Here is a 26,702-nt window from a genome sequence, read left to right as displayed (position 1 = left end):
AGAGACAGAAAACAAGAATCAGAGAAATGAAACCAATGATGAAGCTTCAGAAATATGAGTCTGCCTGTCTTTAAGAGTAAGAACCAATGAAACAGCCTTCACCTGCTCTAATCTTTATCTTTACACATCCCGTATGTGCACTTTCATTGGAATAAGATATTAAGGTTTGATGTTGATGTTTCTCTCGGCTCAGTGGATAGACTGTTATAACCAAAGGAGTGTATTGGTAGAATAATTAACTATTTTAAACTAATGAATATCTAATAATAATTCCTACTGCTGCTCAGCTGAGCTCCATGATGACATGCAGGTCATGTGAGTTAAGTCAAAATGCCATCCCAATCCCAGTTAGAAAAGTTTGATCACATGTGTTATTTGGTTACAACTTTGGATCACAAGAGCTGTGTGAACACAAACTGAGTGACAACAGTTGGATCATTTTTGCTGCTGAGTCAGAACAAAGCAAACAAGCCACAGGTAAGAATACACACTTAGAGTGTATTCTTACCTGTGGCTCACCTGCTTTGTTCCTATTCACAAGCAAAAATGATACAATAGTAGCGGTTGTCACTCAGTTTGTTTGTATTCACAAGGCAAAAGTGTGTTGTGGTCCAAAGTTGTAAACAAATGCCACGTGCGATCTTTTTTTTTTCTCTCATTGGTCAGAAATCATACCCAGAAGGCAGGGAGTTCTCTTATCATCATTCATTTTATCATTCACGTTCTTACCTACTCTCCACAGGAAAAAACAGCCATGCAGCTTCAACAACGTGTGTGGCTAGCTAGCGTTAAAGCGTTCATCTGGCTCATGCACCAGTGTGCACTACATGACCAACATATGCAGTTTTTAGAGTCCCGACTATGATAAGGCACTTTGATAAGGCACTTTTTTTTTTCCTCTAGTGCTCCAAGTGAGCCCACAACTCATTTTCCTTAGTTCTTCAGCCTTCTCTTCTTCTGCTGCTGTATTTGATTCTTCTACTTGTTCTTCTTCTACTGTTTTGACTGTCCAGCTGTCAACCCAGCAAGCTGAGACCCCCCTTTTTTGGCTATCTCAACCTGCTTGTTTTGTCCCGCATCCAAGCGTGATTGCTGTATTCATAATGCCCAAATGAACCAAGGTTTTTTTCGGGGGGGTCTGCTCCCTGTTTTGGAGCAACTGCCCCAAATAATCCAGGTGTGAATATACCCTTAGACAAAGGTTTTACTACACTGCTAAAATACACCCCTAACCCAAGATATAAGTCAAAACTCTTTAGTTCCATTCAGAGAGCATAATTTGAGGCTTTAATCCTGTCCGAACTCTGTGGATCATCCTCAGCTGGTTTAAGTGTACATGGTGAGGTACAGCCACTGAAAGTTAAAAAGGGAGAGATCAATAATATGCCATTGTCACACATCACACAGGGCAGGTATATATCATGTAAAAAGTTAGAGTTACAAAGAAACATAGCTGTCATTTCTGCGGTGGCAGCTCAGCTTCACTGCTGCTCAATGAAAGTCAATGTTATCTGCTGATGTAGGTACCTGGACCAAGCAATCTAGAAATCATTTCAATTTCACATGTTGGACAACATTAAAACAGCCTGGTTACATTTCAAACACAAAGAAAGAGAAAAACTTGGCCACTGAACAAGTATCTCGGATAAAGTTCTGCATAATTGGTCTACCTGGTCTATCTTACACTGACAGCCTCATAGTAATGGCAGCTCATTAACCCTCATCAGTTCATCAGATTGATTTATTCAACAACATTCAGAAATCAATCTCGGCTTAGAATAAACCATCTCACCTCTCTTTCACGCACACTCAGAACCATCCTATCAGACAACTGGCTGAAAATTTCTGTTGAGAAGGACACATAGTTATTGTGGTTGAAAAAAATATTACTAAATGACGTGAATTAATCAATAAACACATGCAAAGCTATGTGCTATTACCAAATATTTTACATGTTAACCATGTTGAAGTGTCTGCTGTTATGACAAGAAGGTATACAGTGTTTTAATAAGTGAGGAAATGTCTAAGATTCAGACTTTTTCAAATGTTTGGTCTTTATACTTTTGATTTACTGACATTATTTGTCAAATTTAATGACTGACAGCATCACAGACTATTACTCCAAGGACTTCCTGTCATCATAAATGATAATTGCGTATAGTCACTTTATTCTCCTGATAAAAAAAAAAAAACTTTTCTTTTGTTAACCACATTGTACTAAAATTCTAAGTTTGTTTCCTAGATTCAGCATGTGCTCCTCAGCACTGTCTGGATTAATACTCAAAAGTAAATCATCAGAGTAATCACATTTATAAACTAGCACACAGTCAAATGATCAGGGTTAGCCCAGTGTTCCCACTGCCCAATGTTCCTACAGCCCAATGTTCCAAAAGCCCAAAGGTCCCACAGCCTAGTGTTCACTCAGCCTAGTCTTCCTACAGCCCAATGTTACCAAAGCCCGCTGGTCCCACAGCCCGCTGGTCCCACAGCCCGCTGGTCCCACAGACCGCTGGTCCCACAGCCCGCTGGTCCCACAGTCCAGTGTTCCCACAGACCACTGTTCCTACAGCTTAATAGAGCCACAGCATAATGTTCCACCAGCCCAATGTTCCCACAGCCCAGGGTTCCTGCAGCCCAGTGTTCCTACTGCCTAGTGTTCCCACAGCCCAATGGTCCCACAGCTCAGTGGCCCTATAGCCCAGTGTTCCAATAGCCCAGTGTTCCCACAGCCCAGGGTTCCTGCAGCCCAGTGTTCCTACTGCCTCGTGTTCCCACAGCCCAATGGTCCCATAGCTCAATTGTTCCCACAGCCAAATGTTTCCACAACCCAATATTCCTACAGCCAAATGAACGCACAGCCCTGTGTTCCAACAGCCCAATGGTCCCACAGCCCAGTGTTCACTCAGCCTAGTTTTCCTACAGCCCAATGTTTCCACTTCAAAAAGGTGCAACAGCCCGCTGGTCCCACAGCCAAAAGGTCCCACAGCCCAATGTTACCACACCCCACTTTTCCCACAGACCATGGTCCCATTGCCCAACGTTCCCACAGCCCAGTGTTCCACCAACCCAATGTTCCAACCGCCCAGTGGTTCCACAGTTCTAGGAGATTTTTAAGATTATCTCTTGGGTTGCTTTACTACCATTTAGTTTAAGCCCATTATTCACACAAGATTTTTGGAGGCCCTTTTAGTGAATGAATGAATGAATCAATCAATCAATGGGTGGTATTGCTCTGATCAGCAGCAGAAATTGTCAAAATCAGAATCATCACATAAAAACTAAAAAGAGCTGATTGAACTGGGTCCTCAGCTGAAGCAGAGCTTACGAGGCTGAAATCTTGGATGTATGGTGACATGGGGCTAAGAGAACATGGGGCTAAGGGAACATGGACTACTGAGTCTACACAAATACCAAAAACTTATTTGTGTCTTGTAATGAGTCCTAACTCACGGTTCATGCAGTCGAACCGAAGGATGAGGCTAAGGAAATTCTCAAGCGTCATCTGTCCAGAGGACGAGCCGTAACGCAGGGCCATCAGGTTCAGCATATCATCCCCGATCTTCTTTCCTGTAGGACACAAAATGAGAACATACTAATCACAGTTTGACTTTTGTCCACACACTGGATGTTAAGTGTGAAGTGTAAGAAACATATGATCCCACAATAGTGCAACAACTGGACTTCCTGTCTGCCAACCAAACATTGAGCAGTTCCAGACAATGATGTACCTGATACCTGTGTTTAGGTCAGAGGTTTAAATCATTTAAATCATGTGGGAGGGTTAAACCTGTCTGCAGAGATTGAAGGTCTAGCTTTTGTGTTGCTTCCCTGGGCAGTTTCTTAACCAAAGGGGCCAAGCTGACCAGTGCCTCCTGTTGACAAAATACTTACTATGGGCATCTACCACGCACGCACTTTATAATATCTACACTGTGAAATTAACTCAACATGTAACAGGCCATCTTCTTTTCCACTGATCATACCTGCCAACTCTCTCCACTCTTACCCTTTGTCCTGCTGAACTCCTGATTCGTAATTTCTCCTGATTTTTCATGTTGATCCTGTAAGGCAGTGGCCGTGTTGTTTGTATTAGATTATGGAAATGTGTCACTATTAAAATAAGTTGTTTTGTGTGAGAGAATTACAATGTTGAATGTATCACTCATGATGGACTGTTCAGCCAACATTTGTGTGTTGTGCGTGTTTTCTCAGAGAGTTGTGGGACGCACTCGCCAAAGAGTTAAACAGAAAGCCAAGTGTTAGATTTTGGCTGGGTTACAGCCAACACTAACCCGTACTGTGATGTATGGAGCAGGAATTAAAGTAAGAACACTATACCAGCAAACCAGTAGATGGCAGCAAGGAAGAGCCTAAGGTCAAAGACAAGATTCAGCCTGTGCTGTCTTTGTGCTTTCTTCTGAGTTTAGATTTAAATAGAGCAAGCAAGTCAGTGTTTCTGATGTGAGGTTGGAGTGAGTTCCAGAGTTGGGGAGCAGAGCAACTGGAAGCTCTGCTCCCCAAGGAGCCACGATGGGCAGGTGATTCTGAATTTAACCAGAATTTAAGCCAGTGAAGCTTCTGGAGTACAGGGGTGATATGGTGAAAGGACGAGGTTCTGGTAATGATCCGGGTTGCAGAATTTTGGACCAGTTGAAGCTTATAGAGGGATTTATTAGAAAGAGGAAAGACAGACTTTAAAAATCATGGCAGAGTGGTATGACTCTGTAAAACTGGAACACAGGGAGCTGACAGAGACACACTGTCAGGCTCGAAGAAAACCACTGTTTAGGAGATTTTACAAAGTTCATCACAGAGGGTGAAATGCAAACACTGTGGGTGCTACACCAACCAGAAGTGTTCAGTATGCAGGCACTACCCCCCAAAGTTTCTGGTCATCTGGTAAGTTTTACCCAGGGGCAGGAACTTTGCAGGGAGGAGATTCACTACACAGGAAGTAAATTGTCTAAATGCACATAGTTCCTCATAAGTTTTATAGTACCTTGGTAAAGTTTCAGCTGTGGAGAAGCACGTTTAGGTAATAGTTCTATCAGTAGCAGACAAAAAGAAGGTATTGGTACCTACCTGAAGCCATGAGCGCATTCCTAAGCTCACTCAGTGAAAGTGTTCCTGTTTGAGAGACATCGGTGCGATAGAAAACTTCCTGGTGTAAGAAAAACAGAAAAACTCACACCTCGACTTCAAGAAAGCATGATGATAGTCTTCCATTAGGATGCACTCTGGGAAGCATCTAGCAGGGACTGCTATTTTATCTAAATATCTTTCACCTCATTTATTTTATTACCTTGTATGTGAGGATCTTCTTCCACAAACGAACAAATTCCTCTCCGTTCAGTTTTCCTGTGATTGATGTCTTTGTAACCCAGCATCAAGGTTTTAAAACAACACTTGTTACACCATAAAGTACCTGACCTTTAAAACTTCCCTGAGAGTGAAATCAACCAGAAGTCAGGCAGGTTGCAGCAGGTTACCTCTGGTGTTATATGTAACTACATGAACAGGGAAGAGCTCCCTTTTTAATTAAGAATTGAAGAGAAGTAAAGTTTTACACTTTCATACAAAGCCACTGCTAATGCAGGGAAAAGGATACATCAAACAGAGCAACCATGCTGCGACAGGCTTCTATGCTGAAGCCTCCAGTTTTTAAGTTGCCTAAGAAACAACAGAAAGACCAAAGTGACACTTAGATTAGCCCAACCCTGCACACTGCTGCTGATCAGGCCCATTCTGACTCGTAGTCAGCATTTAAAATCCCCACCTCTCAGGTTCTCATTCACAATTTTCTGGAGCTGCTCAGCATCGACCTCCTCATACTGTGGAGAAATGAGAACAAGGGGGGGCGAAGTGGTTGCCATGAAGGTTGTTGTGATGTGACAGTACAGAGTGCACAGTGAACTCAAAACGATGGGTTTGATCAAAATAACAAAGGTGCAGCTGAAGCTATTCAAAGACTTTGTGAAGTCTGACCCCAGCAAATAGCAATGTTAGCCAAGCTAGGCAGAGATATGGGAAAGTTACCTTGTCAGAGAACTGTCGGAACAAGGTTCTCTTCTTTTCATCTTCTGCTCTGTTTTGGGCTGGATGGGGCTGCAAAAAATGGAGTTTTCCAGATTAACAGATAAACTAATAACAACTAGCCTTTTCAGGCATCACAAGTTTTGCTCTGGACAGTAAACAACAACAGGAATGCTAACGACATGAACATCAATCACAAGGCCGAGTTTATTTGCACACCTCTTCTGCTTCAGTAATCCTCATCTGTTCATGGCTGTGGCTGGCTGAATTTTCACTTGGAACAGAGAAGAAACAAATGATGACATCACATGATTGGTAGTCTGTGGTAATGCCCTTTATATTTGGTCAGTTGATATAAAAACAGATTTTTTTCATCTCCACGGAGCATCTTCCAGATATAACTTTTAACATGGTTTTAGCCTCTTTTTATTACAAACTTCTGTTCTTATTATGGTACTTTTCCTCTTTTCATCTGTACTTCCTCACACCTGGACATGAACAAACTGTAGAAATAGATGGTGGCGACAAAAATCTGAACGAGCTGTTAGTGTTCATCTCTCTCTCTTTCTGCATTTCCGTCCGTCCTGTCTTCAACCCCACCACTGTCTCAGTAGATGTCTAACTTGTTTCTGAGGTTTCTGTCTGTCAGAGATGCTGTGAGGAGGATCAGTTTTAATGTGACCCCTCGCCACTTTCTGGCCTGGGCTCTCACGCACACTGTCAACAAGATGTGACTTTTATTCAGGCCTGTGTTTGTTTTGAAACAAATTTTCTTTATTCAAGTCAACTTTTTACTGGACACAACACAACAAGTTAAGGTAATTATCAGTGCAGTTACGTAGTGCTGATGTTTGAAACGTAACAACAAGCAAATGTTGTAAGGTTGTACCGTATGTCAGTAGCCTGCTATATGTAGCGCTAATGGCAGCCAGGTGCTAGGACGTATCTGTAGGCTAACGTGACAACAGGCTAACTGTCAGTTTGTACCGTAGTTTAGTAGCCATCTGAACACAGCACTGACGGTCTGGTGCTGTGACATGAACTGCAGGGCTTGACACGAACTTTTTTGCTCACCAGCCACTGTGGCTAGTGGTTTCCCAGAGTTACTAGCTACTCAGCATTTTCACTAGCTACAATTTTGTTGTTGGATAGGTATGTTTAATTTGATTAAAGCTGATGATTACATGCTAAGGTTTACTTGAACGAGATTTACAACCTTTCTAAATGGAACTGACCCCATGCACACTCAGATCAACACTTTATTAGTGGAAATTGGGCAAAGGGGGGCCTGCTTGCCCGGCGGAACGTTTGCAGATGGATATAGGATCGATTCTTGGGGTACTTGGAGGACCATATGTTTGTCAATCCTTTCTGTTGAGGATGTTGAAGACATCTACATATTTGGATTTATGATAACAGGCATTCTGCTGTTTGGAGGGATTGGGCAGGGCTGTCAACACTCAGACTCAAGTGACATGTAAACTTAATGGCAGGCAGGACAGGATGGATAACAACTTAGAGAAGTTGTCAGCTCGACTCAGCTGTAATGGGCCACCAAATTAGGTCATTTGGATTGCCACAGAGATGACCAGAAAACTCTAAAGCAGATGGAAAATTTTACAGTCTGCCTGATACAAACAATTTTTAACTCTCTTTCGGCTCCTCTGCGTTGGCCTTGGTAGGCAAATAAGCGCTCTACTCTCCCGGATGTTATCCAGCGGACATGGTTGAGTCTGGAGGTGATGAAGTTCAAAGGCTTACACATACATACACGAGGTCATATGGCACACACACAACCTTGGACTCAACGCCTTTTTTGGCTCTGTTACAGTTCAGCTGCAGAGGGTTGGTGCTTGGACGCCTGAGGAAGGCTGCGTGCACGCCCTCCTGTGGCTGAGCAGTGACACTTGTGCTAGTCTTCGATTTTTTTTTGTCTGTTGTTATCATGTGCTTATATGCTGAGGTGCTTTTTTTCTTGATTTTAAACCACTCCCCCTGCTGGGGAATAGTCTGGGATTGACGTTTTATTCCCCCTCTCCTCTCCCAAAGTTGTTATTTCTTATCTGGTCAAAAAGCAGCTGGCTCCTAGGTTTTTCCCATTCCAGTCTTCCCTTGTCTAAGTAACTTGTTGCAATGGCAAATTAAGTTCTATTTTATTCTATTCTATTCTATTCTATTCTATTCTATTCTATTCTATTCTATTCTATTCTATTCTATGCTATTAATGCCACAGGTCATTGCCAGGTACTCAATTTTGAAACGGTTGAGTGGAAGGTTTTGCTCCTTTAATATGGAAAAATGCAGTCTATTGAGACAAAGGAATAAAAGGAGGAGTTTATTATTGCATTCAATGAAAGTTGTGAAGGTTGAAGATTAATTAAAAAGAGAAAAGCTAATCAGAAAAAAAAAACTAGCTAGAAACACTGTCTGCTAAAATATTTATTTACAACAGTCATTTTTCCAGGAACAAAGTAAGTACCATATTTTTTTAATTGTAAGTCACTTCGTAGTATGATCATGTTTTTTATTGAAGTCCTATGAGTTAAAAAAAAAAAGCATCACGAAGAGGAAAACAATATATACGGACTCTGGACCATAAGTCTTATTTATTTAGAATGATTTGGTTTGTTTACAGTATTTTCGGAGTGAACTTTATACATATAACTTTGGTTAGTGTTTGTAAATTAAGAGGTTTAAATATTGTTCCTTCAGATCCTCATATCTGTGACCTATTTCTCTCCTCTCCTCCTCCTCCTCTGCTCTATGTGAGTGTTGCTGAAGAGAACGGGGCCGTGTGAGCTTAAATGAGCTCCATCCGATTAATGGCCACACTTTTAAAAAGTTACATAAGTGTTTTGGTGCTAGTTTGTGACTTAAATCCCGGAATCTGTTTACAACAGAGGGCAAAAAAAAGCGTGAGTGAACTTTTAAATCACATTGTCAGGCGCCAAACACCAGAGCTGTCACGGTGTCCAAGACTGGCTGGAGATGAAGTCTGAGTGCCTGTCAGCAGTTACATCATCAAAAGACTTTGTGAATGAACCAATGAGCAAACACTGTGTACAGGCAGTGCTCATGGGAGTTGTAGTGTCATATTCTCATATTGCAATAGGTTTAGTATTTCAGATGCCATCTCAGAAACCTATAATTAAATAATTCAACCTGCCAAAGTGTATTGTGGGAGTGGCAATGATACCCACCACAGCTGGAATTCACCTGCATTTGGTGGGTTGGCGGGTGTTGATGTCAAGTCCTGCTTGTCTGTAACGTGTAACGTTAGTGAATCCTGGTTCTGTCCTACCAGAGCACATCTACCAACTCCAACCTCACCAAGCAGAGCTAACGTAACCTGGCTCTTCATTTGATTGATGGACTCAAGTTTGAACAGACCACTGCAGAATAACTGCTGACTGTGGGTTGGATTGAACATTTGCACAAACAGATTAACCTGTGTTTAACCTTTAGTTTTTGATTAATCATTTAGTTTGTGATTTGGCCTTTAACTTGTGTTTTAGCCTTTAGCTGGTGCTCTATCGCTCTCCTGCTTATCTTTCTCTTGCTCTTCTGTCCTTTTTCTGTCTGACAGTTAGGCTCCAGTGTCCACCATCACTACAACATTAATCACAGAAATTGTTTTCAGCAGAGAAAAAAAAAAAAAAAAAAACAGATTTCTGTGTTTTATCTTTTCAGCCAGCATGGTGTTGTCACAGAGACTTAGACATGCCGTAAATCAATCAATACCAGCTCCCTTGGATCACTTTCACCCTATATATGGTGCCATGCCAGGAAGCTTGGTGTGGTCATTGACGGTGCTTTCGAACCAGACACATAGGTCAGCTCTGTGGTCAAGGCTAGCTTTTTACTGAGCTTAGGCTACTAGCTAAGGTTAAATCATATTTAAGAACAGGGACGGTTCCAGGCGGGCATATATAAGGGAGCAGTCAGAAATCTGAAGGGGGGCATCATGTGCACACACCATGCTCCACTTTTTTCTGTGTTTATGATATCAATGCTTTCTTTATTGAAAGGGGTCTATGTGTCCAACCTCAAAAAGTGGATTGCACTTTACCAGGCCTCTACCTTAAGAACTGTCCAACTTGGGTGTCCCACCTTTACAACCTGAGTACGATAAGTACCTATGTCACGAGGTTTGTTGTTGGAGTTTAGATTTTACTATTTTCCTGAGATGCTCTTGAACGCCTCTTGTTTAGCCCTGATCACAGCACGTTGCCTTCTTGTTTCTTTCTGCAACTAAAAAACTTCTTCAGTTCCTGTAAAGAATAATAAACCTGAACAAACGTCAGCTGGATTTTCTTAAGTGCTGAAGTTACCACACACCTGAAGACTAATTTCTTGCTGGTATAAGCAGGCAAACCCCCTGACCACAATAAGATGGCAATCCCTCAGGGGGAAAACTGAAAAATGACAATAAAAAAAAATAAATCCATCTAGATTTCAACCAACAACATAATATTTATCCTAACTGGATGGCCTAATACTCAAATGAATTTTACCCTAAAGTAGCACTTCACAAACCATAGTTAATATTTACAAAAAATGAAAGCTAGTCTAATGAATAATAATAATAATAAAAAAATCTTAAACTAATTTAAAAATCACAACAGACATACAGCAAAACTCTCTGTTTTTTTTTGTTTTTTTTTTTGTTTTGTTGTTGGCAACTTAAAAGTTCAAAAAATTAATTTGTCTCCTCTCCACTCCACTCTACAACAGCAGTCCCCTGTAATCTGCAAATGCTTGTAGTTGTCATGTGGGATTGCTAGGTCTGAGTACACCTATTTGTGAACAAGCCTCTAACTAGTAATGTAGCATCTGCAAAAGAGACCTAGAGACTTACTTTATGTTTTTGATGTTAATGGTTCATTTGACCTCTTATAATACTAGTTACTGTTGGCCATAACCACAACAAAAAGCAACACTTGGCTCTCTATTTGAAACTTGGATGAGCACGTCCCACAACTCAGAAAGCGCACAACACAGAGACAATGGCTGCTGAACTGCCGATCTAAGGGGAAGCATACGATGAGCCTTGGAATTCTTAAATATGAATGAAGTCATCTCCACAGTAACATTCCCATTATTATTATCCTGTCCGTTACAGTATCACTGTGGAAATTCAGGAGAAAATCGAGAGGAATTACAAACTGGAGTTAAGCAAGAGAGAAGGTAAAAAAACTAGAGACTCCTGCAGAAAACGGGAGTGTTGGCAGGTATGACTTGGGCACTCATCTCGAAGCTTGTAACGCTGCTGCTTACTTACTCTGTGACCGTGCTGGAACCTGTCACTACACTGCTGGCTCATTTGCATACTGCAGTAGTGACTGGATGTTTACAGGGGGCCAAGAGGTGCGTGGGTATGTGTGTGTCTCTGCAACTTGTGAATATACGGACAGAGGATGGACAGAGAGATGAGAGGGAAATATCATGTGTCTTTTTGCGACAGATTTTTCAACTACTGCAGATAATTTGGTCAATTTGTAACATATGCTAAATTTGTGAGTACATAAAAATGTGCTTCTTATCTTCAAATTTTGATTTGAGGGGGCAAGACATTGAAAAAGTGATTCATGCTTTTTTACATCTGGTTTAGCTCATTGTATCTCTCTGTATGACGTAATGAACAGTTAGAGCTGGCTTAGAACGCTGCAGCTTGTCTCCTCCCTGGGACAAGGAAACTAGAGCACATCACTCCAGAGCTGAATGGTTTGAATGGTCTGGCCCTTGAATACCTGTCTGACCTTACTGAGCTGCATCAGCCTGCAGAGCCCCTAACCAGGTGGTTTCAGATATTCCTTGCTCCTTTCTAAAATCACAAGGCATTTAGCATCTGTAGTTACTTTAGTGTGTTAAGTTTATCTTTGTTGTTGTTAAATGTTTTTATTTACTTCTGTTTTTTTTATGTTGTCTATCGTTATTATAAAACACCTTGGCTGTTTTACATTTTCTAATAAATAAAGCTGACAATGATTTCATTTTGAGTTATGAAAAAAGGACACATGAAACATTCAGGAAAGCTAGCCGCTGAGTTGTCAGTCACTTACTGGACATGGGTCTCAGCTTTGGAGATGATGGTCAGGATGAAGGAGGCGGTCTCATTGGGACTGAAGGTAGACGGCACGATCAGGTATTCACCGGGCTCTAGAGCTACTAACTCCATCACCTCACGTGCGTTCATGTATTTTTTTGACCCAGCCACAGCTCTATTCCTGCTGAAGAAAGATGCTGGGAACTTCCCCTCATGAGCCTCGTTCTGAAAGGCAGTGCAGATAACCAACAGTTATTATCTTTTTGTCACTGGGGCTCATGTACTGTGACTGAGGGCTGAGCTTATGGGTTACTGACCTCTTCAGTCACCTTTGAGGAGATCAGATGGAGGTGGGAGGTCAAAAGAAGAGAAAACAGCTTCAGTAATAGCTCAGTGAAAACATACTCACAGTTTACTGACAACACAAACCATGGACTGAGGGAACTTTTCAGAAGGATTTTGGTTTCCTTAATTTTTCAAATACCTCTTAGTATGCAAGCAAATACCCATTAACTAAATTTCTTCAGGAGCCTGATTAGCACAGCTGATTCAGCAACGTCTTTTTTTTTTTATTCGTGTTATTCATTAGGGGATTTCATTAAGAGCATCTTTGATTTTACCTTAAATATGGAGAACCCGATGTGAAGATTTTCCACCAGTCGTCTGTTCCTCTTGTCGGGCTTTTGCATGAGAGACACCAGCATGTTGTTTTCCCCCTGAGACTTAAAGCAGTCACTGGATACCTTGTCGATCTTCACCTGATACTGTGGATTGGTCCAGAAGCTCTCTGAGAGGTTCAAGAGAAACCAGATGAGAGGCACTAAGTACTGATTTATATCATCTCAAAGCAGAATCAGAAAAACAGGACATAGAAGGGTTTTAGTCTAAACTCAAAGGGCCGGTTTCCCATTCAGGGATTAAGCTTAGTCTAAAATGAAATCACGTTTCAAAACAGCTTTCTGAGACATGGATAAAAATAGTATCAGGCTAGTCTTAGTCTTCAGTTAAATAATCTCCTTTCTTGAAGGAAATCTAGAGCTAATCCAGGTCTAAATGGCAGTTTTATTTAAACCTGGCCAGGGGCAGGTTGAACTTCAGATTAAAGGCTGGATGCTCCACTGTGCATAGTCAACATGGATTATCTTGACTACATCAATGATGTTGGAAGACCACCACCAAGACCAGAAAGAAGATTTCTCAGAGACAGAAGTAACCTGCTGAATGAATTTGATGATACAGGTTTCCGTGACTGTTTCCGTATCTACAAAAACAATGCAGCTGAAATAATTTGTTTGCTTCAGAAAAAGATTTCATGTAAGTCAGCAAGAGGAACTCCTATACCTCCTTCTTTACAAGTACTTGTGACCTTGAGGTTTTTGGCTTGTTGAACTTTCCATGGTGAAACAGCAGATTTGAGTGGTGTGAGTGAATCCAGTGTTTTTTGTAACAATACAGGGGCATTGTTTCAAAAAACACTGATGTGTTGCAGCTGCTGTTGTTTCATGTCTCTTTCCATCTCTTTGACTGACAACTCTACTTGAAGGATTCTCATCTTCAGGTCATGTTCTTCTTTTAACTGTTGCATTTTGCACTCATGAAACTCCAGAGCAAGTTTCTCATTAAAGGTCAGGCTTTTCACTCTTGCCGTGCTGCCAGGAATGGAGACACTGGGTGCTGCTGCCTCGGGTGCAGAGGTCAGATGTTTCTGACTCTGTTCTGGCTCCTCTGACATCACACCCAGGTCATCTTGTTCCAGAGAGAATATCAATATTAGACATACAATTTTAGAGGATGAACTTCAACATCTTCAGAAGAAGTAATAGAAGCCCTGACAGGATTTTTTAAATTTAATTCTATTTTTATTTAGAAAGCAAAAGATACCATCTAGCTTATCTAAACAGGATAAAATACTCCCACACACATTGTAACAAATGAGTTTTGCTGCGTTTCCCAACCTGAACTGTCCAGATGATCATCATCTGGGATACCTTCCAAAGTTGTTGGCTTCCAATCATCCCAGTTAACCAATCTCCGAGGTCATCTATCTGTGGTCTGTGGTCTAACTGGGGGTCCTCCACCTGTCTTGAAATGCTCCCTCTGAGCAATGGCTGTTGTTTTCTTTAGCTGTATTTTAATGTTTTTCCACAGGACCTTTACAAGGCAATACAAACATGTGTGAATGTGCCTCATATGAGCAAACATATTTTTCATATGCTCTGATTAGTTCAATTAGACCACCATAAATCCTATAATTAAATCTTACCTGTAGTTGGTGGTTGGTCCTGCTGGTTACTGTTTCATTTGAGTAATATTCATTCACAATTGCAGTCCATGCATTCGTTTTTTGAGTTCTGTGGTTGAATCATGATTTTTGTCTTCAATTATAGGATGTTTTGAAATGATTTCCTTCAAAAGTATCTTCTCTCTTTCACTGAAGTTTTTGGACCGCTTTCTATTTCCTTTCTCTATGTTAAATCAGACATCAAGCTCCTGTTCCGTACACACAGACTGCTAAAATTTATATTAGGAAAATTCCGCCTCAGGTTTTCAGAGCAACCCCCCCATTGCACCATGTGCAGATTGTTAATCTAATTCGGCTTCCAACACATGATCTGTTTAGTCCTTGATTACCTTAGTCACACACTCCATAGTCAAGAACTAGTTAATTCAGAGTTAAGTCACAACTCAGAAAGCAATGGGATTTGTGGAGATTAAGTTAGACCAGATTAGTTCAGCAAAGGTTTATCAAACAAAGAGGTACAGCTTTGTTCACCTTAGTTCACTGATCACAGTAGAAGCAAACACAAGTTGGCCTGCGGTCTTCTTGTCACTTAGGTGATGAAAAATAAATCCTCTACCTCTCTAAAGAATGGCTCATTTCACTTTAAAACTCCCAGACGGCTCAGCTAAGGGGGCAACATGAACGTAGTTTGTGTCAAACTGGATTTAATCATCACAAAAGTTTTACGAGCCTGAGCGACTACCAACAAGCTAAGCATACAGGTGCAGCCAATCAGACCAGAGTCTGAGGGACGTCTTAGCATCTGGTGACCACCTTACCATCACAGGGAACTAAATCTCACACACGTGTACACAGGAGCTGCATGGTACAAGGGAAGTAACCACACTACAGAGTGCTGCCACCGTAACCAGGGACCAGAGGAAAAACTCACCTCAGGAAAACATGTTAGTGTACTGACTGTAGTAGCACATTTTACACTCACTGTGAAAAATCTAAATGAACCCTGTATCAGACATAAAGGTGTGCTCACAAAGTGTGATACGTTAAGGCTTTTTTCCATCACACACCACGCAGTGCAGGAAAGCTTTGGGAGAATCAAGAAAAACTGGAAGTACCAGGATTATTCATGCATCCTCCAGCAGTGGTTCCTGCCACCCATCGTCCCTCATACACAGACGTCTTCCAGTGGCATGAAGAGGTTGCATCCAGGAAGTCGGGACAGCGGCAGCAGATGTCAAGGTCAGAGTAAAACCTGGTGAAGTCCTCCATGGTCATCCTGTAGACAGCAGAGAGCATTTCAGGCTGTGCCGTGGGTAAGGTGCATGCTTTTCCTCCCCTTAGTACCCATAAGGCACATCAGACCTCCAGTTATCCACTTATCTGTTCACCATGCTTACCAAAACTCCCCGTCATCAGCCACTGAGAGGCACAGGTCACGATCCTGAGGGCTGATGGTTTGCCACAAAGAAGACCTTGAGAGTCACAATTGAAGACAGACAAAAGGTGATTTTGTTATTCTTTTCATGCTTTTCCTACAGTGTCATATAGAGCTGACATGTTACACAGCACACAATGCTGTCCATGCTGCTCATGTTACGACTCAATTTGTTTGATTCTAATGGTGGATGAAGACTCTGCTGTCAGCACTTCATGTGATTGCTGGCCCCCTTTCAAAAAGCTGTTTGATTTGGCAGAACAACTAAAACAACAAACAACATGGATAACAAAAGGCTAGAGGCTAAAACTAGATGCTGCCTGCTGTTGGCTCATGGAGGAAAATAAAAGAGTATTAAAAGGGAACTTGGGTCCCAGAATCGCAGCATAAGGGAAGAGGCAGACTTAGGAACTTATTACCCCAAAAATCAATATGTCATCCCCACTCTTTGCATGCACATTGCATGTGAGAAGTGCTGTGCTACAATCGCAAGTGTGAGCAGAGCATACAGTGTTGTAGGCTATCGTTGAGGCTCTGGCTGCTGACATCACTTCCTCTGATATTAATAACTGTAAAAATGTTATTGAATTTCACCTGCTCATGAAGTGGACTGTTTAGGAGGTGGATCAGCAGATAAACAGCTGGCTCAGAGGGCAGAAACTTTGTTTAGCATGTTGGGAAAGTCTGACCCAGTATCAGTATCCACTCTGAGGCTCTGAGCCTCCTCCCTCCTCCAAACAGTTTTTCACCTTAGGAGCTCTCTTATACGGCTACAGACGCTTTGTGATTTACTTTTATCTCACTGAGGGGTAATTCATCACTAAGAGTGACGTCACTAAGAGCTGCTCCTAGTCTAAGGATGCTTTATGGCCCTGATTTTAACTACGACTTTAAAAAATTAATGAACAATGTCAAATTTAGACTGGCTCTGGATTGTGACAATCTACAGATGTGTGTGTGTGAAGGTTTCAGGTTCTCTTCTTCCCTGGGTGAAATGTAGGAACACAATTATTGAGTGTTTTACCTCCGAGATTAACTTCCCTTGTTCAGAAGGTTTGATTTCCCCTGGAAATGACCTGCTGAATACTTCTGGCCATGTGCCAGACGTAGTTTTGATAAACAAGGATGAGATTTATGATCGGGAGCCAGCACATGGAGCTTTATTTTGAAATGACCGGATGCTCTGGTCGTTTTTGTGTCTGATTTCCTGTTTGGTACGACCTGCTCTGCAGAGATTGATGTGTTTCTGCAGTGTACTCTGGCAAAAATAGACTCGTAGTGAAACAGCTGCGCTCAGCCATTGGTGGTCGCATTACCGATGGACTGCAGTGCAATGTAATGATTGACTAGAGTGGTTTCTAAGTACGCCGTAGCACTGTGCGACGCTCACGCTTTATGTGGGAATTGGGGGTGATGGACGTAGCCTCTCGTACGTCACCTGTCTGTTTCTGAAAAAGAAAATAAAACAAAAGCTTTTGCCACTATATTGAAAGTGGCAAGGGCTTCGCTTACAGCTATAGGGCATCCGTCAGTCACGTGACCTGAGCTGTGCCTCTGATTAGGCGAGCTCGATCTTAATATCCTCTGAGCCGCAGAGTTAGAAACCCCACCCCGCACAGTGTGTGTCGAAAGTTAAAGTAGCATTTCAGACAGGAGCCTTTTTGTTGAACCAGGCTGTAAATAGGTTAATGTCTACTTTGAAAACGCCTTTTTCTGTGCTCGGTGTGTATGTGACTTCAAGTACTTCTGGAGCCAGCCTCAAGTGAATGCAGATTTTAGCACTTGAACATTGTCACATATTCTTAGACCAGAGATTTCCGCTTGAACAGATATCAATTTATCTTGTTGAAGGAGAATGAGCCCATCTATTTTAAACAGTCGTGGAAATCATTGCATCCACGGTTGATTTATCTACAGTTTTTCTCGCAGGGGGCATTACCTCAGCTCCTTGAGTCTTTCTTTCTTCTCAGTACAACCACAGTAAGTGAGTCACAGAGGCGTCATGGTGCCTTGTCACTGGTATGTTCCTTCACTAAAGACTTCTGTGGAGACTGCTGTGGTTTTTCTCCACTCATATCCCCTCAGATATCATCTTAACCAGCCTCTGAGTCATTCACCCGTACTACTTACTGATCACTCCAGTCTCCTTTCCATTCTCCTTGACCCCAGGGGTTCCACAGACGCACCAGGTGTACAAGATGACCTTGGCTCATCACCTGACCAACAGTTATCAGAGACAATAAGAAATGAGTTATTGTTTAACATGGGATGCAATCATTTTAAAGAAAATGCAGTTCTTTACCGCCTTCACTCCGGTGACAGTGTAGGCGTGACCTTGGACCAGTCCGTTTGGTAGAACAGTGTTAGCAGAGGTCTCCTGCAGGGTAGAAAGGTACCAGTTGTTGAGACAAAGAGAACACGTCTGCACAGCTTTTGTCTGCCGACCTTCTCAGCATGTAGAGACTGCAGTCTTTGTGTGGAGTCAAGCAGAACTCAGGTCTGCTCATTGTACGTCTGTACCTCATTGTAAGGTTTTCAGCAAAGATTTGGCCCTCACCTTGCCCCCACATGGCCCCTATGATTGTGTGATAGACATGCTCCCTAGAGCCCCTCTCCCCACCAGTAGGCTTTACAACCTATCACGCCCTGAGAGGGGAATCAATGGAGAAGTATATAAAAGATTCACTGGCTGCAGGCCTGATTCGACCTTCCTCCTCCCCTGTTGGTTCAGGGTTCTTTTTTGTTTCTTAGAAAAATCACACCCTTTATCCCTGTATTGACTACAGAGGGCTAAATAACATAAGAAACAAGTACCCTCTACCTCTCCTGAACTCGGCTTTCGAGCTTCTCCATGGTGCAACAGTCCTCAGTAAGCTTGACCTCAGAAATGCATATCATTTGGTGAGAACCAGAAGTGGTGATGAATGGAAAACCACCCCTGGGACACTTTGAATACTTAGTCATGCCTTTCGGACTCACAAATGCCCCAGCAGTGTTTCAGGCTCTTGTGAACAATGTACTGAGAGATTTCATTAACCGCTTTGTGTTTGTCTACCTTGGTGACATTCTAATCTTCTCCTGAGACATGTCTGACCATATTTCCCATGTCCGCCAGGTTCTCCAAAGGCTCCTGAAGAACAAGCTCTATGTGAAAGCAGAGAAATGTCAGTTTCAAGTCAGTACCATGAGCTTTTTGGGATTCATCATCGAGGGTGGGCAGGTGAGAACTGACCCTGAAAAGATGAGAGGAGTGGCAGAGTGGCCAGAACCCACTAACAGAAAGCAGCTTTAAAGATTTTTGGGTTTTGCTAATTTTTACCACCACTTTATCAAGGATTATAGTAGGTAGGGTTGTGGCTCCGCTCTCGTGCCTCACTTCCCCCTGCACCCAGTTTTCCTGGGCCACAGAGATAAAACAGGCCTTCTCAAAGTTAAAAGAGCTTTTTACATCAGCTCCCGTTTTGGTCCAACCAGATCCCTCCCTCCAATTCATAGTTGAAGTGGATGCCTCTGGCACTGGTGTAGGAGCTGTTCTCTCCCAGCGCTCTGGCCCTGACCAAAAGCTCCATCCATGCACTTTCTTCTCCCATCGCCTCTCCCCAGCTGAATGTAACTATGATGTTGGAAACAGGAAGCTACTTGAAGTCAAACTAGCCTTAGAAGAATGGAGACACTGGCTTGAGGGGGCGGAACATCCTTTTGTGGTCTGGACAGACCCTAAGAATCTAGTCTATATCCAAATAGCAAAACGTCTTAACTCCCTTCAACTCGTTGGGCACTGTGTTTTGGTCGCTTTACCCTGATTCTCACCTATAGACCTGGTTCCGGAAATGTCAAACCTGATGCTTTGTACCGCCAGCATGTTTCTGAGGAATCTCCCTCCAGCCCCGACCTATCCCCATCCAGTGTGGTGGTGGCAGCTGTTTCCTGGAATATTGAATCTGTGGTGAGGGAGGCTCAAAGGAATCAACCAGCCCCAGGTAATAGTCCACCAAATTGCCTGTTTGTGCCTGATTCAGTTCATTCCCAGGTTCTTCAGTGGGGGCCAGTTCCCGGTTTGCCTGTCACCCAGGCATGAGTCGCACTTTGTCCCTTCTCAAGAGACATTTCTAGTGGCCTACCATGGAGGCTGATACCTGTGCCTTTGTGGCAGCCTGCTCTGTTTGTGCTCAATGAAAGTCCTCTCACTGCCCTCCAGCCGGCCTCTTACGCCCTCTGCCTGTCCCTCGTCGCCCCTGGTCCCACATCACCCTAGATTTTTTTACTGGACTACCCCCTTCACAAGGTATTTCTGTCGTTCTCACAATTGTTGACAAAGCAACTGCCAAAGCAGTTCACTTTGTAGCTCTGCCCAAACTCCCATCAGCCCAAGAGACTGTGGACATCCTGGTTCTCCAGGTTTTTTCGTCTTCATGGCATCCCATTGGATATCGTCTCTGATCGGAGCTCTCAGTTTATATTGCAGGTTTGGAAAGCATTCTGTAGGCTCTTAGGGCTACTGTAAGTCTTTCCTCTGGTCTCCATCCGCAGACAAATGGCCAGACGGAGAGGGCAAACCAAGATCTGGAAGCAGTCCTCGAATGTGTTACTGTTACAAATCCTACTTCCTGGAGTTCCCACCTCTCCTGGATAGAATACACCCATAACACCTTAACCAATTCAGCCACAGGTTTGTCCCCATTTGAAGCATCTTTGGGTTACCAACCACCTTTGTTTCCCTCCCAGGAGGATAAGATAGCTGTTCCCTCCGTTCAAATGCACCTACGTCACTGTTGAAAGATCTGGAAAGACACACGCTTGGCTCTGCTTCGCTCTGCTGATCAGAACCAGCACATGGCTGACCGACACCGGACCCCGGCCCATTACAAACCAGGTCAGACAGTTTGGTTGTCTCCCAAAACTATTCCTTTGAAGAGTGAGTCTAAGACGATGTCATCTCGTTACATTGGCCCATTTGTTGTGGACAAGATAATCAATCCATCTGCTGTGAAACTGAAGTTACCAAGAGCTATGAGAGTCCATCCCACTTTCCATGTTTCCCAGATAAAAACCAGTCTTTTCAAGCCCTCTCTGCCCTCCTTTCGATCCCCCTCCACTCCCCTAGATCGTTGATGACCACCCAGCCTTCTCTATACGGCGCCTACTGGATGTGCACAGTCGTGGTAGAGGTTATCAGTACCTTGTAGACTGGGAGGGTTATGGACCAGAGGAGAGGTCTTGGATACCTCTATCCTACATTATGGATTCCCGGCTTGTCAGAGAGTTTCACCGGGCCCATCCTGATAAGTCTGGAGGGTCGCCAGGAGGCTCCCAGTAAGGAGGGGGTACTGTCATGATTCCTCCCTCACTCCCCAGTGTTTCAGTTGTTTTCCCCTCCCTTGTGTGTGTTGTTTTTTCCCCTGTTCTGTCTGTCTGTCAGGGCGTGGCTTCCCCGCACTCTCTGGTTGCCTGTCTCCTCCACACCTGCAACTCATCCACCAATCAAGCTCCTGCAGTATATATACCCCAGCTCCTCAACCTGTCTTTGCCTGAGTGTTCAGTGCTACTCGTGGTACAAGCTCAAGTCAAAGAGTTTTTTCGAAAGAAACTTTTTGCCTTCTCTAAGATCTACTCTGTTGCTAATTCCTGGTTTTTCATTGTTGTCTCAGGATCTCACCTCGCCCCGGATTGAAGTCAGTGCTGGCCCACCAGCCCTGCTCCACCCAAACCTCTACCTCAGATCTTTTTTCAACAATAAACTTAGATTCAGTCTTCTGAATTGCTGTCTGATTTTGTGGGTCCTGGAAATATCCTTTTTGACAGAAATTATCTCATCAGCCAACCACATGACAGGAGCAAGATGGAGAAGAAAGGTGAGGCAACATGGCTATTGGTCTGAGTCAGTGGCGATTGCTCTGAGACTGCAAGGGAAGCTCAGCTTCCCCTAAGTGTCCCCCAAAAAAGTGGTGATATGTACTGCTGTGTGAACATTTCATTGATAAATTCTGCGCTAGAATTCCTTCATCTTTTGTTCAGAATCAGCTACCTATCACAGGTAACTGTCTCCACCTCCTTCTCACTCATCCCTGCAGCGTCCTGGACGCTCGGCTTCTGCATGATGATTGGATGATCTGTCTGAGGCCGGATCCCTTTTTGATTGACAGTGAAATGAGTGAGTCAGCGATCTTAAAGTATAACCCTCCTCCGGAGCATCTAGTCAGTTGTTCTGAACTGATCTGGGGGCTTTATCGATCCTCAGCGAGTTTACCTTTCTTAGAAACGATGTGCGTCGAGACAACACTGGTAAAATCCCTGGAAAAAACACCCGGTTGGTACGACAGGGTCACAGATCATTTTCTTGTAAAAGGAATGGAGGGTAGAACTAACGTTTAAATAAACACATTTATGATGTAGGCCAGAAAAAAATGAGCTTCCCCTCCTTGACTGACCAGCAGCCGCCACTGGTCTGGGTATCTGGCAAACTGCTGATCTACTGGGATCTTGACCCACAACCATCTCTAGTGTTTACAGAGGATGGCCCCCAAAAAGGAAACATCTAGAAAGCAGCAAAGACCAGCAGTCCATGTCACAGAGCTCACATCACCTCAGACTGGTTTCTGGAACAGGACAGAATGTTTTTCATGCAGCTTCAGAAATCAGAGTCAGCGTGAGATGGGGCTGTATGTGCACAGCTTAATCAGACCCAAATCTGACAAAGCAAAGCTCCCCAGATTAAGTGATTGCTAACAGACATTGGTTGAATGTCGGCAGGTCGTGGTACACCTCAGCATTCAGCTGGAAGAGGAAGTAGATGACCATGACACCACTTATTGATGAGTGAGACATTCACAGCCAGAAGTCTTTTCTGCATGCATACACAGACAACCCCCCGAGCTATGACCTTGGTCAGACCACTGAGTGCATGACTTTCCTGTACTACAAAGTCACCAGACCACAGATTCTCACCATGTACGTGCAGCAGCTGTGTGCTGCTATCATGTTTATATGGAGCAAAAAGGGTGTCCTACTAGCACAGCGTACCTGATAAAGTGGCTGCTAGTGTAAATATACGCAGCTCTGCCTTACAGAAAGTGTTATTACTCCAGAAAGAACTGTCTTACCTGTGTGTTTCTGATTTTAATTTATCCCTTCAGCTCCCAACTACCCTTCTCCACTCAAAGGAAATTTGTGAGTACCTTAGAAACCCACCTGATCTGCATGCCTCCAAGTTATTAAGCCATTGCAGCCAGGCATGCTGAAACCAGCCACTCATTACAGATCACGAGACTCTGCATGTACTGAAGCTGAACCCTTTCAGCATAATCAATCTTTGTTAAATAACACCAAACTGCAACAAAGCTTTGAGGTTACTCGATTTGAAAAAGTTGTTGTTTGTGATTACAGAGGACTATCATTTCATCTGTTATTAACCAACAGTAAAAAAATGGAGGCCGTTACTGTCCTCACCTGCTGATAACTTTTTATGTCTCACCTTATTACCTGACCTGGGAGCTTTGGGAAGCTGCATCTTTACTCACCCCTTGTGGTGTACCACAACCCATCAGTGACTTCGACTGACTGGCTCTGCACATCAGCGCCCACAGATCCAGAGGAGGTTCAGACAGCTGGATACAAATGTGAACACCTCCAGTGAAGTCCACCAGAGCCTCAGCAGGAGTGCCAGCATTCATGTCATCGTAGGAACCACACACCCTGACACAAGTGTTTTAAAAGCACAAAGAAATCACAAATTCAGGAGATGTTTTATTTCTAAGATACTTCATATGATACGTCAGAAATGAAGGACAGTGGCTCATACTTTGCATAAGCTTTCTCCAGCAGAGCAGGCCAAAACTCAGTCGGGTCTTTGGAGTGAACAAAGATCAGCTGGCCATTGATTGTTGGTAGTTTGTCATCGATTACCACGTCCACCCATCTTCCAAATCTCCAGAACTGAGTTCATCAGAAGGGAGAGGAAAACAGGCGTTAGCAGCAACATATGTGAAAGAGTTTCATACAGGGTCCAATGGTAGTGGGCTCACCCGAAAGTGGAATAGCCCACAGTAGTCCTCATCAAAGCTTTGTTCAGGAGCAATTTGGTCAAAAATGGCAGACTGGAACGTTAGTGCCCCGATAGATGCAAGGAACCAGCAGTCTCCTGTAGAAGTCAAATTACTGAGGCGTGAGAAAGCTGTCCAGTAATGGTTATTAGGTCAGAATCTTACAGGAATTCTGCTACAGCAGAAAAAAAGGGTTTTATGAGGGTGGGGTCATGATCACACAAAAGAAATATAACTCAGATAAAACAGGTTTAATATTGCAGAAATACAGTCGGTGTATTGGCCGATAAGAGCTTGTTGGTACTGATAGTGTTGCAGTTTTAACTTCTCACATGGATGTGTATTGACACCATTTGGACCCTGGGTACTATCTGCATCATGTGAATCCCCTGCATTACCGAGCTGCACACAATGAGTACGACAACTCTGCATTTTAAAAGCTTCCTGTTGGTGTCAGTATCCTAAAGTTTACACCACACAGGAGACACAGCAGAGCCAGTGTTCATCACCAATCAGGTTTCACACAGGCAAACTGCAAAGACAGTAAACACTAAGACTGCTGTGTTTGTTCATACTTAAAAACCAGTTGGAGTTCAAATAATCTTGAGTATTTAATACCTGTGCTTAAAATGTGCACTCTGGCTGAAGAGGCATGAATCCTGCCTCTTCAAACTTTGGTTTCCAAAAAAAAAACCTTTAAACTTTGCTTCATTAAAACTTTACTCTCATATGTGTAAATGCTCTTTAAAGTTGGTGTCATGCTCTGTCACAGGTGAGGGAACAGTGCAGCACTGAAATGTTATTCTGAGCCCAAAGGACAAAAGCCGTTAGACAAATATCTCCACACAGCTGGCTGTGTTCTTTGTACCTGGAAACAGATTTATGGATTAATATCAAGAGTTTGTTTCTTACCAACCAAGCCTTGACCAAAGTCAAACCTGGAAACCCCATCGACAGTAAAGGATGGATTGGGAACGAGTTTCTGAAACACAGAATAACAGACAGGAATGGACTGAGTTTCTCTGAGACACCTTTGTGTAAATTCTGGAGAGCCGTGTAAACAACGCTGGACCTCTCCTGCTGTTAATAGGCAGAAGGAAAGGATGTCTCAAGAATATCACATACATGAAGTATGTGATATTCTTTAGACATTCTTTCCTTCTGCCTATTAACAGTCCGATGCGTCACTCACTGAGAATCTTTGCCAGGGGTTGTTTCTGTGCTGTGCTGCTCATCACTCTGTCAAACACCTACCCTGCAGCAGTGGTTACAGGGGTAAAAAAAACTGTCCTGAAGTCAGTGGCACGCTCTTTGATAAAGCCTAAAGCAGCTTTAGCATGTACAGTTTAAAAAAGAAGCTAAGGGTGGGGCTGACGGGACTGAAGTTGGTGCAGACCAACTGAACTCTTTTTCACAACAAAGTGCAGCAGATAACTGCACATTTCAAAAGAACCATATAAATGGTGGTGCAAGCATGGCATTTGGCACAAATACTCTCTAAGGGACACTCTTTCCCAACTTCAAGACCAGAAAAGTGGTCTGAAGATGAATAAAGCAGTACATCTGTGGTGATTCAGAGACAAACCAACACTGTAAGATGATCCAGAAGAAAAAGAATGCTTGACAGCTTTTGTTTCCAGTAAACAAAGTGAAACCACACTAGGAGAAACCAACAAGACTCACAGTTTACACAGTAATTTAATGAACTGACAAGACTGGCAGGAGGAAACATGAGACTAAGGTTGCCTGAAAAGTGCTTTATTTACCACTCACATCTGTAGCATATACTGCTTCTCCATTCTGACTGCGCTCGTGAATTTGACTGTAGATTTGCTGGTTCGGGGTTTTAAAAACCGGAGGAAAAATGAAAACAGAACTGGTCCTGTATCACCATTGTATGGTTTGAAAAAAGTGACTGAGTGATTCATATAAACTTAGACAATATCAGTGTGCACTGCTGTAACAGTACACTGATAAACATCAACAAAGACTTCACGGGTGACTCTCACAATACAAGGAAATGAGCTAGGAAATAGTGATGAGGCTCATTGTACAATAAGAAACAGGAAATCAAAGAACCAATCAAACTACAGCTGACGATGTTACACTATATGCAAACACATTTCCAAACAGCCTCGGTTGGGGACACAAGTCCATTTACGTGTGAAGTGCTCTGTCTACGCCGCGCTAACTGAAGGTGTGCTGATTTGATTCTTATGAAGCATATTTCTCTGGATTGTGTTGTGTGGACTTCCCCCTCACACTTGAGTTTGAACCAGCTGTATGTGAACAGAGTGTGTCAAATGCTGAGCTGAGTCTGCTAGCTCTGATAAAATCATGTAATAATTGGCCATGTTGGCAAAGTCAAAAGCATTGTTCCCTTTATCCATTATCGACTGAGGAAAAGGGAAACCTGTGAACGTGTTTCAGTGCTTCTAAGTGTTCCTTCTGTAGTCGATGTAAAGCTTAGCATATAGCAGTTTACCATGAGCTGTCAGAGGCTGTCTCAGAGACAGGTGTCCAGAGTAACAGCTAGAGATTAATTGTTTAAACACTCACCATCGGTCTCAGCCACTCAACTCGGGCCAGGTCACTGGGACTCAGAATCCCCTCACCGATGGATCTCTTATCAGGAGGGAACATGTCGTCAATGAATCTCACACGCCTAGCGAGGCAATACTGTTTCAGCTGCTCATAGTCCTGGTTGAGGAATTTCTCAGGGTTTGTAGCAGTACCATAGCCGATCTTCTTGCGACGGGAATTGATGATGTTCATACACACACCTGGTGCAGGCATCTTTGCACTATCTTAACACTGCAGAGAAAAGAGAAGAAAACAGCCCTGACCTCAGATGATTGGAGTACTTTCCAAAAATTTCAGGTCTGAAAATCCTGCCTGGGTACACTC

At 43.1% G+C, this 26,702-nt stretch overlaps 1 protein-coding gene across 1 annotated transcript; it reads right to left on the bottom strand.

Annotated features, from left to right (window-relative positions):
• Positions 1 to 1,326: 1,326 nt before the first annotated feature.
• On the bottom strand, positions 1,327 to 26,591 carry LOC141807777 (calpain-1 catalytic subunit-like). The gene is made up of 21 exons (XM_074693986.1): positions 26,355 to 26,591; positions 24,708 to 24,777; positions 23,778 to 23,893; positions 23,555 to 23,688; positions 23,274 to 23,448; positions 18,059 to 18,133; positions 17,887 to 17,972; positions 15,719 to 15,793; positions 15,437 to 15,597; positions 12,700 to 12,866; positions 12,397 to 12,408; positions 12,096 to 12,304; positions 6,253 to 6,307; positions 6,037 to 6,105; positions 5,777 to 5,831; positions 5,609 to 5,670; positions 5,303 to 5,371; positions 5,083 to 5,161; positions 3,451 to 3,567; positions 1,793 to 1,845; positions 1,327 to 1,353 (listed from the first exon to the last, which is right to left on the bottom strand). The coding sequence occupies exons 1-21, from the start codon at positions 26,589 to 26,591 to the stop codon at positions 1,327 to 1,329; spliced, it is 2,103 nt and encodes a 700-aa protein (XP_074550087.1).
• Positions 26,592 to 26,702: the final 111 nt, after the last annotated feature.

Source organism: Halichoeres trimaculatus, unplaced genomic scaffold (genome assembly GCF_033239565.1).
Source record: "Halichoeres trimaculatus isolate MK-OKI-2021-1 unplaced genomic scaffold, fHalTri1.1 fHalTri1_scaffold_2, whole genome shotgun sequence".
NCBI classification, from domain to species: Eukaryota; Metazoa; Chordata; class Actinopteri; order Labriformes; family Labridae; genus Halichoeres; species Halichoeres trimaculatus.
Note: the sequence above shows the minus strand (reverse complement) of the source record. Positions and strands in the feature narration are given on the sequence as shown.